The sequence below is a fragment of the Microcaecilia unicolor genome, chromosome 3, assembly GCF_901765095.1.
Source record: "Microcaecilia unicolor chromosome 3, aMicUni1.1, whole genome shotgun sequence".
Classification (NCBI taxonomy): domain Eukaryota; kingdom Metazoa; phylum Chordata; class Amphibia; order Gymnophiona; family Siphonopidae; genus Microcaecilia; species Microcaecilia unicolor.
Genome location: NC_044033.1, coordinates 444,104,882 through 444,124,111, shown reverse-complemented (window position 1 = coordinate 444,124,111; position 19,230 = coordinate 444,104,882). Strand labels below are relative to the sequence as shown.

The following is a 19,230-nucleotide window of genomic DNA, read 5'->3' as shown; positions in this document are numbered from 1 at the left end:
ACTGACGTTAGTGTCCTCAGAACGTTGAGGGTGATTTTTATTATTGTAGATGTTCTACAGATACCAGAACCTGGATACCTTGGTTCAGGTGTTTCTTCCTTCCTTTCCTTTGTTCTATTTGTACCCCGCGTTTTCCCACTCACGGCAGGCTCAATGCGGCTTACATATTGTATACAGGTACTTATTTGTACCTGGGGCAATGGAAGGTTAAGTGACTTGCCCAGAGTCACAAGGAGCTGCCTGTGCCTGAAGTGGGAATTGAACTCAGTTCCTCAGTTCCCCAGGACCAGTTTTTCTCTGTCTCTCTCTTTTCTAGCACTCTCTCTCTCTTTTTCCTTTCCTCTTTATCTTACGTGGTCTCTGAATGAATGAAGCAGTCATTTATCTGTTTTTCTCCTTTCTTGTATAGGAGTTTCTCCTCCTTGTTTGAAGTGAGGCCCTTGATCCTTCTGCTTTATTCTTCTTTTGATTCTCTTCTGAGTTCCTACTTTTTACCTTTAATAAATCAACAAAAGGAAAACCCTACTCTATTCTGTTTCTTCTCTTACACCACTGGAACTAAGATAATCAAAGGTAAATATGGGTGCTAGAAGCCACTAATGCCTAGTGCCTGCATTTACTAGCGCGGGATAATCAGAGGGGTCTGACACGAGCGCACCAGGGAATACCGCAGAGCACTCAGTATTCCATCCATATGATCAGAGCACTGCGCTCTCACCGTATGGGCGGAATAGCCCATTAACCCTATGCCAGCCCCCCACCCTCCAATGGCTAAGGCCTGCCCTGGTGGCCTAGTGCCCCTCCAGAACACCAACATAGGGGGAATGGAGGTGCAGTGGACCTCCAGCCCCCCCCCCCCCCCACCGGACAGAGGCTCTGATGGTCTAGTGCCCCTCAACCCCAACCCGATGTGACCTGCTGCCCCCAACAGGGGTCACCCAATGGTCCAGTGGCCCTGAACACCCCTGTACCTTCAGATGTACCTGAAATGCACTGGGCAGGGTGCTGCCATTTTGGAGGCGGCGCTGGAAGGAGAAGGGAGAGCTACTCCCTCCTCGATCAACTCAAGGTACCGGGGGGTAGTTCGGGGTTTGTTAGACCAATAGGGGGGGCTGCTAGACTTCTGTTGGGGTTGGACCTGTCAAACAACTTCTGCAGGAGGAATGTGCCTTAGGCGCATGCCCAGGCACAATCCTCCCACAGCAGTAGCCTGATGATCAAAACTAATAGCATATATAAATTTGCATGTTATTAGTTTGGATCATTGGGATGTTTACACACGCTGTTCCAGCACTAATTTTACAGCGTTGTTCGGAACAGCGCAGGGAAACTGATCATTGGGACCTATGTGCAGCAGCATTCTAATTCACTAACACTGTGCCCTATTCTATAAAAACAAAAGATAATTTTCATTCTCTGTGCTCTTTACCCTATTCTTATAAAGTCTCTAAGCTAGAGAAGGGAATTTCTCTTGAATTACACAAATGGTTTCACTGCACTCTAGCATTCAGTTGTTTCTAGTATCCCTCAGACTATCTGTCTCAGTTGTACAAGTCACTGCTTCAGTGGTAGTCTGATATCATAAAGGTAGATGCAGACATTCAGCCAGCCCGAGCTCATAAAGTTGATCGCAAGCTGTCTGTACAAAACTAGAATAAATAACGGTGTTTTATTCATTCAAGGGTGCTTTTCTAAGCTGTGGTACAAAATGGCCTTAGTGCACCCTTATGCAAGTTTTTCCTAGAGTTTTATTCTAAACCAGTTGCTTATGTTCACATTAATGGTGGAAACTCAGCTACGTTTTCCCTCATCAGAGGTACAAGGAAGGGTTGTCTGTTATCTTCTTTGCTATTTGCCCTGGTGATGGAACCACTTGCATCAGCCATACGAGCCAATCCTGACATCCGAGTGGTTTTAGTGGGCGATACTGAAAATAAAATTAGTTTGTTTGCTGATGATGTTTTGTTGTCCTTAACAGCCCCCATTACCACTTTACCCAATTTGATTTCTGTGGTGCAAGCCTATTCTCGGGTCTCAGGATTTAAGGTAAACATGAGTAAAACTGAGGCCCTTAACCTGACTATAGAAGGCCCCACTTTACTACAATTATAGCAATCTTTCCTATTTCAGTGGGCTGGGGAGGGGCTGCAATATCTTGGTGTATGTTTCAAATCTGATTACTCTCAATTATATGCTGCTAACTACTCAAAGCTATTTTTGGCTATTAAAGCCGACTTAGATCGCTGGAAACATCAGAACCTGTCTTGGTTTGATCATAATTCCACCATTAAGATGAATGTGCTCCCCAGTGTGAAGATCCTTCCCTCCGCCGGAGGGTCTTCGGGACCTTGCCTCCACCCTGGTCACTCAGCCTCCCGGCCCACTGCAGTCCACAGGGCAGGGCTCAAAGAAAATAAACTCAAAAAGGTAAAAGTCACCAAGCTCCTTTATTGCCAGGGATTCACAGTCCAGTAACTTTCAAAAGGAATCCTGCAGCCCTTCAAAACAGTTTGCTCCTGTTTTGCTCTCAGGGCCCAGATACAGCAGAACCAAAAAAATACACATCCCCTCTCAGCTGCTGCACAAATCAGTTGGAGCCTAATTAACAGTTCCCACAGATAGGTTGCTCAGTAGTCCAACTTCACATCCCAAAAAGAACCCCTGTATCTGGTCCACCCCACGGGGTTTCTGCAAACAGTCCAAAACACACAAGTCTGTGGGCCTCAGCCACAAAAAGAAAAAAAAACAATGTAACTTACTTTCCCCTCCCCCACACAAAAGGTTTGTTTTCCCAACAGTTCAAAACCCACAGTGCTTAGTGCCTTAGCACCAGTGTTGCCAGGTGGGCGGTTTTACCGCCCAATTGGGCGGTTTTTCCGCGACCCGCCGCGGGAAATTTTTGCCCGCGGCGGGTTGCGGTTTTTGGGCGGTTTTTAGGGCTTCCGGGCGGCTTTTTGGGCGGCTTTTTGATTTTTTTCGGCCGCGGGGGGCGGAGTTAGTGACGTTTTTGGGCGGGGTTAGTGACGTTTTGGGCGGGGCCGATGACGTGGGAGGCGGGGCCGATGACGTGGGAGGCGGGGCCGATGATGGGGAGGCGGGGCTGATGACGGGGAGGCGGGCCCGATGACGTGGGAGGCAGGGCCGGTGACGGCGGGGGCGGGGCCGGTGACGCGGGGGTGGGGGTGTCAGGGGCGGGGTTTGTGTTTGGGCGGGTTTTGGGCTGGTTTCTGGCCTGGATTGGGCTGGAAAAAAAATTTCTACCTGGCAACCCTGCTTAGCACTCAGTTCAGGCATACAGTCTCTTCAAGGAACACAGCCTGAACTCCACTGGGAAAGAGGAAAAGATCCCACCCATTCAGGGTCACTCTATTACTTCACTGACCCTCCTCCCGCATGACCTTTCCCCTTTCAGCCCAGCTCTGACGCCAAGAGTTCACCTGGTTTTTCAGTTTAGTTTTCAAGGCATGAGCCCAGGCAGAAAGGTCCATGGGTTCCTCAGAGCCTGCCTCCTCCTCCTGCTCCTGCTCTCCAGCAGCTTGCCAGTCCATGGACTCATTCTCCTCCCCTCTGGGCGGCTGTTCCTCTCTTACTTCATTAGGTTCCAGGTGCCCCTCCCTTGCCTTGTCAGAGCCTTCTCCTGGGGAATGCTGGGGCCAATAATCCTTATACCAGGGTTTTCCCCGGGGATGCTGGGAAATGTAGTCCTTCTCCCACCTCCATTTTCTAGGGGGCACTACCTTTTCCCTTCTCTCCCTCTCTCTCTGAGGAATGATTAAAGGTAAGGCTCTGCTCTGTCTCCCTCGGCTCTTGAGCCTTCTTCCTTCTCCCCCCTCCACTTCCATCTGTTCAAAACCCTTATCCTCCCCCTTCACACCAGACTGCTGTAATTGTTTCAAGTGTTACCAGTTAAGGTTCCTCATCAGGTTCTTTCTTTTTTCAGGGTGCCTTGAATGGTTTTATTTGGGGGGGATAAGAAACCCATACCTTCCTTTCGAGTTCTTTTTCAGGATGTTGCCAGTGGGGGACTGGGGGTTCCAGACCTGTGGAATTATTACCGAGCAGCTCAAGGGCGTCTGGTGATTGAATGGTTCCAAAATAATCCTTCTAAATTGTGGGTACAAATCAAACAAGATCAGGTGGGGCTGGTGCTTTTGAAATATCTGTTATGGCTTCCACATAGACACAGATTAACCAGACGGGGTCAACTCTATAATGATGATGCCTTGGATCTCTTTCCAGACTCTGCCTCGGGATTTTGATTTACTCCAATCCCATTATTATGTTTATGTTCAATTGACTCATCTATTGTCCTCTAAACGTTTTAAGTCTAGGTTGATGGGGGCCTATACCTTTCTGGAGGACACCTGTCAGGATTTTAAATCTACAAAATTTTTGGTGACTACTCTGCATGGTTATTTAAGGGATCTTTGGGTCCCTGAAAAGAGACATAGACTTCAACAGTAATGTGAATTGGGTGTTACATATATACCGGAGGATTGGGATGATATTGAAAAGTCTCTGGCAAAGATAGCTATCACCTCAAACATTCGTGAGCATAAGGTCAAGATTGTTTACCGCTGATATCTTACCTGGATTGTCTCTATCGGTGGTTTCCTCAGACTTCCGCATTATGTTGGAGAGGATGTGGAGCCAGGGCACTATGGGTCACATTTAGTGGTCCTGCCCGAAAGCAGCTGCTTTTTGGAAATCCATCCACTTGCAAATTTTGTGGATAACCAGTTTGAGAGTTCCCTGGGACCCTGGAATTTTCTTGTTGAATAGAGCGATCCTGGGATTTCGGAATCATCAGACTTTGTTGGTACACCACTTGTTACATGTGGCTAAACTCATTTAACAGCTGCTTGGAAGACACCAGGAGTCTCACCTTTGTTTAGGTGGAAAGCTCGACTTTATACTGTATATAATTTGGAAAAACTAACTGCTATTAGGCGGAAAGCTTTCAGAACTTGGGAAAAGATTTGGGGATGTGTGTAATTTGAGATTTGTGGGCAAGTGAGACTTGGTTTGGTTTTTTTTTTTATATGTGATTTTTAGAGCTCTGGGGTTTAAGGTTTCCTTTCTCTTTATGTTTTTTTTTTTAATATTTCCTCCTTTTTTCCCTCCGTTTTGGAGGGTGGCCAATATAACGCCGATTTTTTAAAAAGGTTCCATAGGAGATCCGGGAAATTATAGACTGATGAGTCTGACGTCAGTGCTGGGCAAAATGGTAGAGACTATTATTAAGAACAAAATTACAGAGCATATTTAAAAGCATGGATTAATGAGACAAAGTCAACATGGATTTAGTGAAGGGAAATCTTGCCTCACCAATCTACTACATTTCTTTGAAGGGGTGAACAAACATGTGGATAAAGGTGAGCCGGTTGATATTGTATACCTGGATTTTCAGAAGGTGTTTGACAAAGTACCTCATGAAAGACTCCAGAGGAAATTGGAGAGTCATGGGATAGGAGGTAGTGTTCTATTGTGGATTAAAAACTGGTTAAAAGATAGAAAACAGAGAGTAGGTTTAAATGGTCAGTATTCTCTATGGAGAAAGGTAGTTAATTGGGTTCCCCAGCTGGGATCGCTGTTTTTTAACATATTTCTAAATGACCTAGAGATGGGAGTAACTAGTGAGGTAATTAAATTTGCTGATGACACAAAGTTATTCAAAGTTGTTAAATCGCAGGAGGATTGTGAAAAAAATACATTATACTGGGACAGACCAAAGGTCCATCAAGCCCAGCATCCTGTTTCCAACAGTGGCCAATCCAGGTCACAAATACCTGGCAAGATCCCAAAAAAAGTACAAAACATTTTATGCTGTTTATCCCAGAAATATTTTCCCCAAGTCCAATTTAATAATGGTCTATGGACTTTTCCTTTAGGAAGCCGTCCAAACCTTTTTTTTAAGCTCTGCTAAGCTAACTGCCTTTACCACATTTTCTGGCAATGAATTGCAGAGCTGAATTACATGTTGAGTGAAGAAAAATTTTCTCTGATTGGTTTTAAATTATTAGACTGACCAACCAACAGTCCTTCACCTCCTTCCAGACCAGATCTTTTACTTCCTTCATAACTGTTATCAACCCCTTCCATTATTTTCTCATCAGGTCTCACATGATTCAAAATAGATCTACTCACTGAGTACCACTTATTGAGCACCCCTAAAATTCTCACACTGTCATATTGGTCAAAATGTTCTCTTCCTACAGAATGTTCACTCAGCTCACATCCTCTTAAATGTGAAACAATGCTTGTTAAGACATTTTGCCACAACTCAGTAAGAGCAGAAATGATCCAGCACCTACACAGAATTGGTAATCAAATGCTAAATAATAATTAAAATTAAATGTTTTGCTTACCACAGCTTTAGTTGAACTTTCTTGTAGATCCCAAAGTAAAACATTATTATCAGCCAATGAAATCAGTTTTTTGCCATCACCCATTGGCTCCCACACAACACTGTATTTAAAAGAAATAAAACACAACTAAATACAATAAGCCGATCATCTTTTTTTTACACCACCAAAGAGATCTAGGTACTCAATATACAGTCACTGATTACCTGTTATATACATTTGGATTTCAAAAATTAATTATCCAATCGTATGCAGACCTATACAGACTTGGGAGCCACCTCCAAAAAGATAATGGATGAAAATAAGTACCATTTCCCCTAATGCACTTGCCCTCCTGGATGCACTCATTCTCCCACCTCCCTTTTCCCAGTTCTCCTTCCTTATTGCTGGCAGGAGGATAATGGAACAAAACACCTTTTTTTAGACTAGTACACATCTGTCACTTCTGCTGCTCTTTACAACTTTGCAATTTGGACAGTGCATGCCCTTTAGATCTTCAGGAGCAGAGCAGCAGCCGAATTGGTCGATGGAAAAGGGAGGTGTATGGTGCTCTGGTGCCAAATTGCAGGGAAGGAAAAGCATACATGAGAACATTAACAAATAATTTGGGGTCCAGGAGAGCAGAAACAGGTTGATGGGTAACTGCACTGGAACAGTGAGCAGCAGGAAATCCTGGAGGCCACAGGATCATTTCAAAGCACCAGGGTAACCTGGTGCCCAGGTTTTCACCTCCTCAGAAGATCACTTAATTTTAAGATGTACCCATGATGAACGATGGCAATGTACACGATATAATTATGTTAGTACAATATTAAACAGATATTTCACTAATATCTTACATCTGTAATAAGCTCTAAAGTGATTTGCAGTTCCATATTCAAATACCCATGATTTAAAATGGGAGGAACACCTTCATGATTAGAACCATTCGTTATCACTACACACCTTATTGCATATTTATTTTGTAATTTATGGATGATACTAAAGAGACACCAGAAATACTACAGATCAATGGGCAAAAATAAAAAGTAATGTTCTTATAGGTTATACCCTGATTAGGCAAGCAGTACAGAAAGTGGCTTCAAAAACAGACTTATCCTTCTGCCTTCAAAAACAATGTTTTTGTATCAATTGACCACATACTAACTGGCTGGTGGGCAGATGATTGAAAGCCCCACGCTGTTCCAAACAGCGCTCTAAAAATAGCGCTGGAATAGCACTGGGCTTTACTGCCCCTATGATCAGAGACAATAGCATGCAAATTTAAGCACACTAATCTCTGATCATAGGGTAAAAGTGCGGAGTTTCTCTCTTATATGGTGTGAAGTGAAGCCCCGCCCAGCGCATCCCAGGATGCACTGAGCAGGGCTGGGCGCTGCAATTTTTGAGGCGGCACCGATGGAAGAGGGAGGCCACCTCACTCCTCCAACGAAGGTAGGGGTGGATAAGGGCTGCTAGACCACCAGGTTGGGGGGGGGGGGGGGGGGGGATTGACTTGCGGTTGGGAGGCTGGAGACCCACCAGATCTCCAACCTCCTGAACCTGTGTCAGGGGGGGGATGGAGGGACTGAAGGTCCACCGGACCTCCAGCCCCAGTGTCGCTGGGGATGGGGGTCGGGTCAGGGTTCCTGCTCTGCTGGGGGGGCACGGGCTGCTGCATTGGGGGAGAATGGGGGGCCTGCTAGCATGCAAATGCATGCTGGAAGGCACACCATTCTCCCCAATGGTCTACAAAACCTAACGCCAGCTCCATGCTGTGGGCTTGCCAATGTTTGGCGCACTGCTCACCGATCATTGGGGAGGAATACGTTTAGCATGCATTTGCATGCTACTTCTGCTAAGAGCCCTTTTTGCATGCATTGCATGCTAGTTGTGTTCACAGCCAGTGAGCACATTGTTTTCTCACACTCGGGGGCTCTGATCATGGGGCGGTAGGAAACACAGGCGCTAAAATGGCACTAACAGCCTCTAGCGCCTGCATTTGCTTCTGATCATCGGCCCATCATGTCTGACTCTGTCCCCAACACGCCTCCAATGCAACCCAGCCCCCTTTTGACCAGAATATGGCAGTTTTAGCTGTCACTTTGAGAGGAGATTCAAATTGGATATATGTAATGGGTAAAAGTTAAGTATCTTTTTGTAGTAATGGACTTTAGAGAGTGTCCATGCTATGAGCAGAGAAGAGGAAATATTTCAATGCATGGACACTCTCTAAAGTCATTTAAAAAAAATACCTAATTTTACCCAGTTACATATGTTCAGTTTGAAATCCTCCTAAAACTAAGAACATAAACTTTATCACAGTGGAACAGACAAAGTCCATCAAGCCCAGTATCCTGTTTCCAACAGTGGCCAATCTAGGTCACAAATACCTGGCAAGATCCCAAAAGAGTCAAAACAGATTTTATGCTGCTTCTCCTTGAACTAAGAATGGATTTTTCCAAGTCCATCTATGGCTTATGGACTTTTCTTTTAGGAAACTATCCTAACCTTTTTTTAAGCCTTGAAAATCTAACTGCTTTTACTACATTCTCTAGCAACAAATTCCAGAGTTTAACTATATGTTGAGTGAAGAAATATATTCACTGGTTTGTTTTAAATGTACTACTTAGTAAATTCATTGCATGCCCCCAGTCCTAGTATTTTTGCAAAAAGTAAACATGCGATTCATGTCTACCCATTCCACTCCACTTAGTATTTTATAGACCTCTATCATATTGCCCCTCAGCCATCTTTTCGCCAAGCTGAAGAGCCCTAGTCTTTCCTCATAGGGAAGTCATCCCATTCCCTTTATCATTTTCGTCGCCTTTTCTGCACTTTTTCTAATTTTGCTATATCTTTTTTTTAGATACGGTGACCAGAATTTCACACAGTATTCCAGGTGCAGTCGCACCATGAATGCCTAATATTCTATTTGCTTTCTTAGCTGCCGCTACACGAGTAGAGGGTTTCAACATATCATCAACGATGGCATCTAGATCCTTTTCCTGGGCGGTGACTCCAAATGTGGAACCTTGCATCATGTACCTAGAGTTTGGATACCGCTTTCCCACATGTATCACACTGCACTTGCTCACATTAAATGCCATGTGCCATTTGGATGTCCAGTCTCCCAGTCTTGTAAGGTCTTCTTGTCTGTTTTTTAAAATCTTTTTATTAGTTCTTAATCCATAACAGGACATTACCTCCTATCCCATGATTTTCTAATTTCTACAGGAGTGATTCATGAGGTATTTTACCGATTCTTTTACCAGCTTGTTGCTTCTAATACTCCTAAAAATGTTTTTACTATATATTTTTGCCTCCAATGTAACCTTCTTTTCAAAGTCTCTCTTTGTTATTCCTATTATTTCAGTTGGATCCTTCTTCCACATTCTGAAGGATTTTCTTTTAGCTCTAATAGCTTCCTTCACCTCAATTTTTAACCATGCCGGCTGTGGTTGGCCTTCCTTCCTCCTTTTTTAATACATGGAATATATCTGTTCTGGGCTTCCATGCCTGATGTAAAATTTTGATCTTTGCAGCTGCTCCTTTAAATTTCTTTTTTTTTTCCATTCTCCTAATTTTATCTTAGTCTCCTTTTGAAAATTAAATGCTAATGTATTGGATTTTCTGTGTGTACTTACTCCAGAGATTATATCAATTCAGATCAAGTTATGATCACTGTTATCAAGTGGCCCCAGCACCATTACCTCTTGTACCAGATCATGCACTTCAATATGGATTAGGTCTTGAATTGTTCCCCTCTTGTTGGTTCCTGAACCAGCTCCTTCATCAAGGAATTTTACCTCCCTAGCATGTCCTGATGTTACATTTACCAGTCAATATTGGGGTAATTGAAATCGCCCATTATTATTGTGTTATCCAGTTTGTCAGCCTCCCTAATTTCTGATAACATTTCTATATCTGTGTGGTCATCCTGATTAGGTAGGAATTAGTACACTGCTATCACTATCTATTTCCCCTTCACACATAGAAATTCAATCCATAGGGATTCCAAGATGTGTTTTATGTCCTGCAAGAATTTTTAGTCTATTCAATTCAAGGTCCTCTTTAGCATATAATGCTATCCCTTCACCGAGATATAATTTGTAACCTGGTATGACAGCAAGCCATTGGTTATCTTCCTTCCACCAGGTCTCAGAAATGCCTATTTTATCTATCTTTTCATTTAGTGCAATATAGTCTAACTTTTCCATCTTATTTCTTAGGCTTCTGGCATTTGCACACAGACGTTTCAAACAATCCCCCCTGCTTACTAAGCTGCACGGCAATACTGACACAGCCCATTCAAAATAGTAAACGGGGGAGGAATGTTTGTTATTCCTATTTACAACTTGCTTAGCAGCTAACACTGATAATTTGCAATATCTAAAATCTGTTTGCTGTGCCTTTAAAGGCACCTTGTCTACTCTAGCCTTTACTGCAACCTTGATATCGGGATGCCTTATCTTCCCTATTTTAGTGATACGTAAACGCAAGATCAGTAGTAAATAAAACAGAGATTATAACAGACTGGATCACTACAGACAATCTTGACCTCCTATTTATCACTGAAACCTGGATCCACGATCTTAAAGACCCCATAATCTTAGATTTATGCCCACCAGAATACAAAATCACCCACCTGGACAAGAAACGGAAACAGAGGAGGCGGAATAGCCATAATATACAAATCCGAGTTCACAGTCACACCACAGCTGAAACCATTCTGCCACAACTCGCAATCGGTAAGAATCAATCACTCAAATGTACAGGAACACCTTACCGCAGTCATACTCTACAGACCGCCAGGCAACTGGCAAGACTCCCCAAACCCACTTATGGACTTTTATTTCGAACATCTGTGTCTCTACCTCCAAACCTTATCATAATAGGAGACATCAACCTGCACTTTTGAAGATACCACCTCAAAAAGCACCCCAAGAATGCAAAGAATTCTTACAACTATGGCATCTACACGGACCAAACACGCAACCAACTCCACACTTAAAGGACACACACTAGATATCATACACCAAATTCGAACCTGATCTAAACCTTACACTAACAGGCACAAAATAGGACATCCACACCGTGGTCAGACCATTATAAAGCACACATTTCCCTCCAATGGCGAACGAAAGACGCAATTAATAAATAGAACGTAAAACCTACACCACGAGAGGAAAAATAGAAGCCTGGTAACATTATGGCAACAGATTTACTAAAACGGATGGACAATAAAGGCAGAGACAAACCAATTTCTCCTAGAATGGGACGATAGATGCAGATTAATATTAGACAATATTGCCCCAATTCAAACCAGAACCTCACACAGAAAGAACTCAATACCATGGTTCAATGAAGAATTGAAAAAACTTAAAACACAAGTTAGAAGATTAGAACGTGCGTGGAATAAAAAAAAGACGACCCTACACTTAACGCCTGGAAACAACTTCAAAGAAAATATAAATATACCATAAGGCAAACTAAAAGATTATATTCAAACTAAAATTGGACCAAACTACAAGGACACACAAACTCTTCCAACTCGTGAATCAACTACTAGATACCACACCAGTCACAACCAACAACAAGATACACCAGGAGCAGACAATCTTGCAAGATACTTCAATGAGAAAATCGTAAATCTGTGACTTAAAATCCCTGTCAGCCATTGACTTCATTTATCTCCTTGACTGTCCAGATCCAGACCCTGATGTATACCCAACAGACAGAACCTGGAACAACTTCGAGGTACTATTGGAGGATCTCATCCCAAACGCTCAAAAGATTCGCCAAATCTCACTGCAAATTAGACATATGCCCAAATAACCTTATGACATCCGCCCCTCAACAATTTATAACAGACCTAACGAATCATGTGAACTATATGCTACAAAATGGACTCTTCTCAAAGGAGAAAGGAAACATTCTACTCACCCCAATACCCAAAGAAAAATGCCAGTGAACTAACCAACTACAGGGCCAGTAGCATCCATTCCTTTAATAACCAAACTAAAGGAAGGCATGGTGACAAACAACTCACAAACTATTTAGACAAATTCTCAATACTACACGACTCCCAGTCAGGATTTCGGTCCAACCACAGCACTGAAACAGTACTAATCACTCTTATGACTAAATTCAAACAACTGATTGCAACTGGCAAGAACGTATTGCTCCTACAATTTGACATGTCCAGTGCCTTCGACATGGTCGATCACGGAATACTACTACATATCCTAGAGTACTTCGGAATTGGAGACAACGTTCTCAAATGGTTCAAGGGGTTCCTAACCACACGATCATACCAAGTTACATCTAACTCGACTACATCAGCCACATGGATACCTGAATGCGGAGTTTCACAGGGATCCCTCCTCTCACCAACCTTATTCAACTTAATGATGATACCATTGGCCAAACTATATCAAACCAAACCAAAACCTCAACCCATACATATACGCAGACAACGTAATGATCTACATCCCATTTAAACAAGATCTAAAGGAAATTTCCAATGACATCAACCAGAGTTTACATATCATGCACTCATGGGCGGATGCATTTAAGCTGAAACTCAATGCAGAAAAAAACCCAATGCCTAATACTCACCTCTCAACATAACATGAACAAATTCACCACCATCAATACACCAAAACTGAATCTCCCAATTTCGGATACCCTAAAAATTCTTGGAGTTACTATTGATCGACACCTAACACTTGAGAATCACGTGAAGAACACAACCAAGAAGATGTTCCACTCAATGTGGAAGTTAAAAAGAGTAAGACCTTTCTTCCCAAGGACCGTCTTCCTCAACCTGATACAATCAATGGTACTCAGCCATCTAGACTATTGCAACGCTCTCTATGCTGGCTGCAAAGAGCAAATAATCAAGAAATTACGAACAGCCCAAAACACTGCTGCCAGACTCATATTCGGAAAAACAAAATATGAAAGTGCTAAACCCCTACGAGAAAAACTACACTGGCTCCCACTTAAAGAACGCATCACGTTCAAAATATGTACCCTAGTTCACAAAATCATTCACGGAGACGCTCCAGCCTACATGTCAGACCTGATAGACTTACCACCCAGGAATGCTAAAAATTCATCCCACACATTCCTCAATCTTCACTTCCCCAACTGCAGAGGTCTAAAATACAAACTAACGCATGCGTCAACCTTTTCCTACTTGAGCTCACAATTCTGGAAGCGCTGCTGCGCAACTTGAAGATGATCCATGAACTAACCAACTTCCACAAACTACTGAAGACCCATCTCTTTGACAAGGCATACCACAAAGATCAACAAATGTGAACTATTACACAAATATCCAGAACTGCTTAAAGAAATTTGACTCACGAAATTAGTTCGTTACTCTACTATCCTGCTTAACTATTATCATGTTACCCAAGATCCTTAAGCAATACTAAATGTATATTTTCTTATAGATTTCCACTATTCATAATGTAATGTAAGCCACATTGAGCCTGCAAAGAGGTGGGAATATGTGGGGTACAAATGCAATAAATAAATAAAATAAAGATATCGGGATGCCTTATCTTCCCTGTTTTAGTGATACCTTTTGAAGATACCTTGTTCCAAACCATGCACTTTTCAGCAACTGTCGGCCTTCCCCCAATTCCTAGTTTAAAAGCTAAACCTTTGTGCACAGAACTGCCATACAAGCCAAACTATATTCTGGCATCCAATAAATTGCTTGCAGCCCCTGTCCTCTCCCCCCCCCCCCCCCCCCCACACATGCCCTGATCCTTCCCCCGACAGATAATTGGCCGGGAATGGGAGCACAGAAGACAAACACTATTAGGAATGGATGTGTAGTAGATCTTGACCAATTTTCATCAGATGGTGTTTTTGAGAAGCTAACTAAAGTGGACCAAACGATGGCATACATCTGAGTGTACTGAAGGAACTTAGGACCTCCTTTTAGTAAGGCACGTTCACGTTTTCAGCATGCGCTAAAATTGTGGGCGCGCTAAACGTTAGAGACAACCCATAGGAATGCATTGGCATCGCCAAAGTTTAGCGCTCCCACAATCATAGCGCGTGCCAAAACGTGAGCGTGCCTTAGTAAAAGACCCTCTTAGGGAAGTTCTGATGGCTCCGCTGTCTGACCTTTTCGATGTTTCTTTGACATACCGACGTAGACATTCATATTCTGAGTTGGATGTCCTTTTAAAATGCCATTCCACATCTACAGTGGCTCCCCCTATTCTAAGTGCCAAATATCAGTTTTTGGCCTGAGACAAATATCTATTTTTTGCTTAATATGTCTGAATTTCGTTTGTTTTAACCATTGGTATTTGGGGTTCTTTCACTATCATTCTCCAACAGTCAAAAGTTTTTAGGAGAATCAAGCCCACAGAGTTCACAAAATAAATTTTATAGCTTCAATAATAAAAGCATATATTGCTAGAATATGAAACACATATGCAAAATATCTGAAGGCACACTTACCGAAAGATACTAACCAAAAAAAAAAAAACAGTTAATTTTAAAAACGTTAACTGGATGACAAATCACATTAGCTCCAAATGTATGCTTCACTAGGTTACAGTTGTCTGGCAGATTTGCGATGCCATTAAAGTCTACTCTTTATGTTATCTGTGCCTTTTTGCAAGCGTGACTTGTAATGTTTTTTGTTAGGACTAAGTATTCCAGCAATGTATTATAACACAGCATGGAATTTTTTCCTGCCAGGTTCTATCATCATCTTCTGTTCTAAATGCATGCATTTTTTGTTGAGTTTTAGGGTCCCTGTTCTCTCAGGACTGCCAGATGGTAAGGAATAGATAAGCAAGCACTGGCTGAAGAGTTGGAGGAAACAAAAAGTGATATTAAAGAAAAGGGAATAGAATATCAGAGGGCAAAATGAACAAAACCTAAGGAGGTGCTAAAAGATTTTTTAAACTAACTTCAATATAACTTCAAAATTAAAATACATATAGCAGTAAGCATTCAGGGGACATATATATTACAGAGACTGGCACATTAAAGCCCATGAAAACAGTGCGTATAGAGGCCTTTCCCTCATTTAAATACGCATCCTGGTTTTCAGTTACGAAATTTCCAAGCTGCATAAATGGCTAAATATTTGGAGACTAGTAAAACAGGCCCGTTTCTGACACAAATGAAACGGGGCGCTAGCAAGGTTTCCTTGGAGTGTGTATGTTTGAGAGAGTATGTGTGAGATTGACTGTGTGTGTGTGAGAGAGAGAGAGAGAGAGAGAGTGAATGTGCAAGTGTGTGTGTGTGACAGAAGAGAGTGAGACTGCTGGGTGCGAGTGGTGTTCTCTGTCCCCCCTCAGCACCCAGTGATTCTCCTCTCTCCCCTGCTCCCCCTCCAGCGATTCTACTTTTTCCCTGCCCCCTCCAGCCACCCACTGATGCTCTTCTGTCCCCTGCCCCCCTCCAGCCACCCAGCGAGTCTCCTCTGTTCCCTGCCTCCCTTCAGCCACCAGTGATTCTCCTATCTCCTCTGCCCCCCACCCTCCAGCCACCCAGTGATTCTCCTGTGTCCCCTGCCCCCCTTCAGCCACTCCTCCACTTTAATCAGCATATATAAATTCCACCCATGTGCTACAGAAAAGCACCGTGCACATCCTATATAATACAACGCACCTCCAATGTTTTGAAGCCGAGAAAGTGAAGCCTTCAAGCCTTGAAGCATCCGTACGCTCTGTAAGGCTCCATGTCCTCAAGTGACGACACGTAGTTCAGGAATGTTGCAGGAATGCTTCAAGGCTTGAAGGCTTCACTTTTTCGGCTTCAGAACGTTGGAGGTGTGTTTATTATATAGGATATTCAGGTTGAAGTAATTTTTTTCCATGCTTCAAGACAGATATGCAGACCAACTCCACGTACATTTTTTTCAACTCTTTACTTAAATGTATCATTGGTTAACAAGAAATTGCCATGAATAGCATTCCAATAAGTACAAACAGCACATAGTAAAACTATGGGTCCCAATATTTAAATGCACTAATCTGGATAGCAGTACCTACTATCTGGATAAATACCACTGACCACAGCAATCTGCCTTATTTTCAGCAGCACTATTCTGACACAGCAGCTGAAAACCAATACTAACTGCCCTGGCAGCTATAGTATCAGCAGCGGGTTATGATTTTCAGCTGCAGTATCACCTGAAAATTTTGAATGCTGTCCTAACTTTACCTGGTTAGCTATCTGGATAGTGGACTGAATACTATCACTGCTATCCAGATAGCTTGGAATAAACTTCCTGAGCCCTTACGCCAAGCCCCCTCCCTACCCATCTTCAAATCCTTGCTCAAAGCCCACCTCTTCAATGTGCTTTCCTTTATACCTTTCAGGAAATCTAGACGCCCCTATTTGACTGACTGTACATTTGTCTTTTAGATTGTAAACTCCTTGAGCAGGGACTGTCCTTCTATGTTGAAATTGTACAGCGCTGCGTAACCCGCGTAGCACTTTAGAAATGTCAAGTAGTAGTAGTAGTAGTAATAGCAGCACTAGTCACTGCCAACTACACAATTGTTTTTTTGGCTGCTATGGTAACAATTTATTTTAAAAAAAAACCACTGACCATGATCCCTGAATATTGGCCTGATAGTTTGGAAACAGTATTGCTCATCGAACTAGCCCACATTCTACTGATTTGAGAATGATATTTTGGACATCTCTGAATTTTCATTGAACAGGAGTTAGTGAAATTATTAAAAGTACAATCTCAGCATTTTAGCACTTTGAAGGAATTTTCCTTTCACTGGCTAAGGGGCCCTTTTATTAAGCTACCGTAAGCACTAACATGTGCTTACCTCATTAAAAAAAGTGCTTACCATGGGGCTTGCTCAAATGTTACTGTGGTCATTTTTGAATGTGCATATGTTGGGAGCGGGTTCAGGGTGGAGGAGGGTGTTCTACGCTAATTGGTTAGCGCTTAACACCTATTTTGTAAGCGGTGTAAAGGTCATGCACTAATGGTCACATATTAATAGCAAAATTAGCATGTGGACATTAATGCTGAAAAATATAAAAATCAGCCATTTTACCCACATGGTAAAATTGCCTTTGCATGCCACGAATGACATACATACGCACACGCTAAGGCCACTTTTTACCACAGCTTAGTAAAAGGGCCCCAAGTGAGCCAGGTGGTAAGACTAATACATACATAGCAGAGAAATAGAGATGATAATTTTATTGTTATGGTTTTCCTATTTTCTCGTACAAGTTAATTCACTTCTTATAGGACTGAATTTTATATGTTTTTTTTACTGTGATCTACTGAAAGCATGATTTCTTAAAAGCCGCCCTAATAGAAGTGATTACATTAAACATGAGCTTCAAACCATGTCAGAGCTCCTAAAGATAAAATAAATTAAACCAAAAACATCTAATCTTTCATGGTTACAACTGAATAAAAATACAGCTTTTACACTCTGCCTCTTTAACAAGCATCAATGTAGATGACGATGGCACAGTCTCTCATTGGAAAGTGGCACAATGAACTATACTTTAAGCTACAATCCACATCCTGCCTCAACTAAATCTCTAGTAAATATGCACAAACTGGAAATTAATAAAGAATTATTACTAAAATAGTGCTAGCAGAAAATATATTATTGTTCGCCTATTCCTGCTTATGATGAAAATCAGTTTCTAAGGAAACCAACAAGCTATAATCTAAAAGAAAGTGAAGGAAGAAGTGTAATTAATGAACTCTGACAGAGATACCCAATATAGACTTTAAGACCCTCAAAGAAAGGAAAGGGTCATGACCTCTCTTTAAGGGGAGACCTGAAGTTCATAGCCAACCCAGGCAGAGTAGACTCACTCACGGGAAGGAAGGAGTTGTCCTATATGTTCACTATGTGAATCCATTGCTGGTAAATATAACTCACTAGATGCAACCAGCAAAGGAAACCCAACCCACAAGAAGATACCCACACCCAATAAAACCACTGGTCCCAAGCAGAAAGAGCTTCAGATTATGATGGAGAGATGGAAGTCATTATTAGTATCTATTCTTCTGGTATATGGGTTTCTAATCCAGTTCTCAAGAAGCATCTAGCCAGTCAGGGTTTCAGTATGCATGAAGGAGTATGCATTTTAGCGAATTCTCAGTTGGTAAGGCATCATCATGATTTAAACAAACTTTTTTTTGAACAGGACTCTATACAGAGACCCAGATAGAGAATTTTGGTTTTAGCAGTATTTCTTTTTAACTTGTTGACAGAAGCCTGTGCTCTAATTTTATCTGTAATATCACCCAATCTGTAGTGGATCATATCAAGTTCAGTGGATGATGCTAATAACAAGAAAATATCATCCGCTTAAGTAATGTCCATGTGTGTGGTTGTTTTATCTTTTAGAATGGTTGTTTTAGTTTGCTGTGCTTTTCTATCAAATCGATGGCTTTCTTATATGTTTTTTAATATGATATTTTTAAATTAAGATGTAAACCGTTCTGTTTTGTGAATGCAATTTGAAACGGTTATAGTAAATAAAAATAAATAAAATAAACAATAATTATATGTTCTCCCTTCCCAAGAGTAACAGAAACAAAAGAAAGCATAAAGATATTAAGAGAACTGAAAACTCAAGGTGAGGTTGAACCATGAAGTGATACAGAGGCATTATAGTATTCTCGGTCTTATTTTCCATCCCTTTACTAATATTTCTAGCATCTTGTTTCCTTTTTTGGCCGACACTGCACACTGGGCAGAAGATTTCAGAGTACTGTCTACACCACCACTTAGATCTTTTTCTCGGGTGCTGCTGACCCCCAAGATGGACCCTAGCAACAGGTAACTATGATTTGGATCGTTCTTCCCAATGTGCTTCACTTTGCACTTATCCACATTAAATT

General features: G+C 42.0%; 1 protein-coding gene across 1 annotated transcript in view; it reads right to left on the bottom strand.

Moving 5' to 3' along the window:
• Nucleotides 1-19,230, bottom strand: part of EIPR1 (EARP complex and GARP complex interacting protein 1) — a 329,744-nt gene that overhangs the window by 81,860 nt on the left and 228,654 nt on the right. Inside the window, exon 5 of the mRNA XM_030198922.1 lies at nt 6,369-6,468. Within this exon, the coding sequence (XP_030054782.1) occupies nt 6,369-6,468 (100 nt within the window). The remainder of the gene's footprint in view (nt 1-6,368; nt 6,469-19,230) is intronic.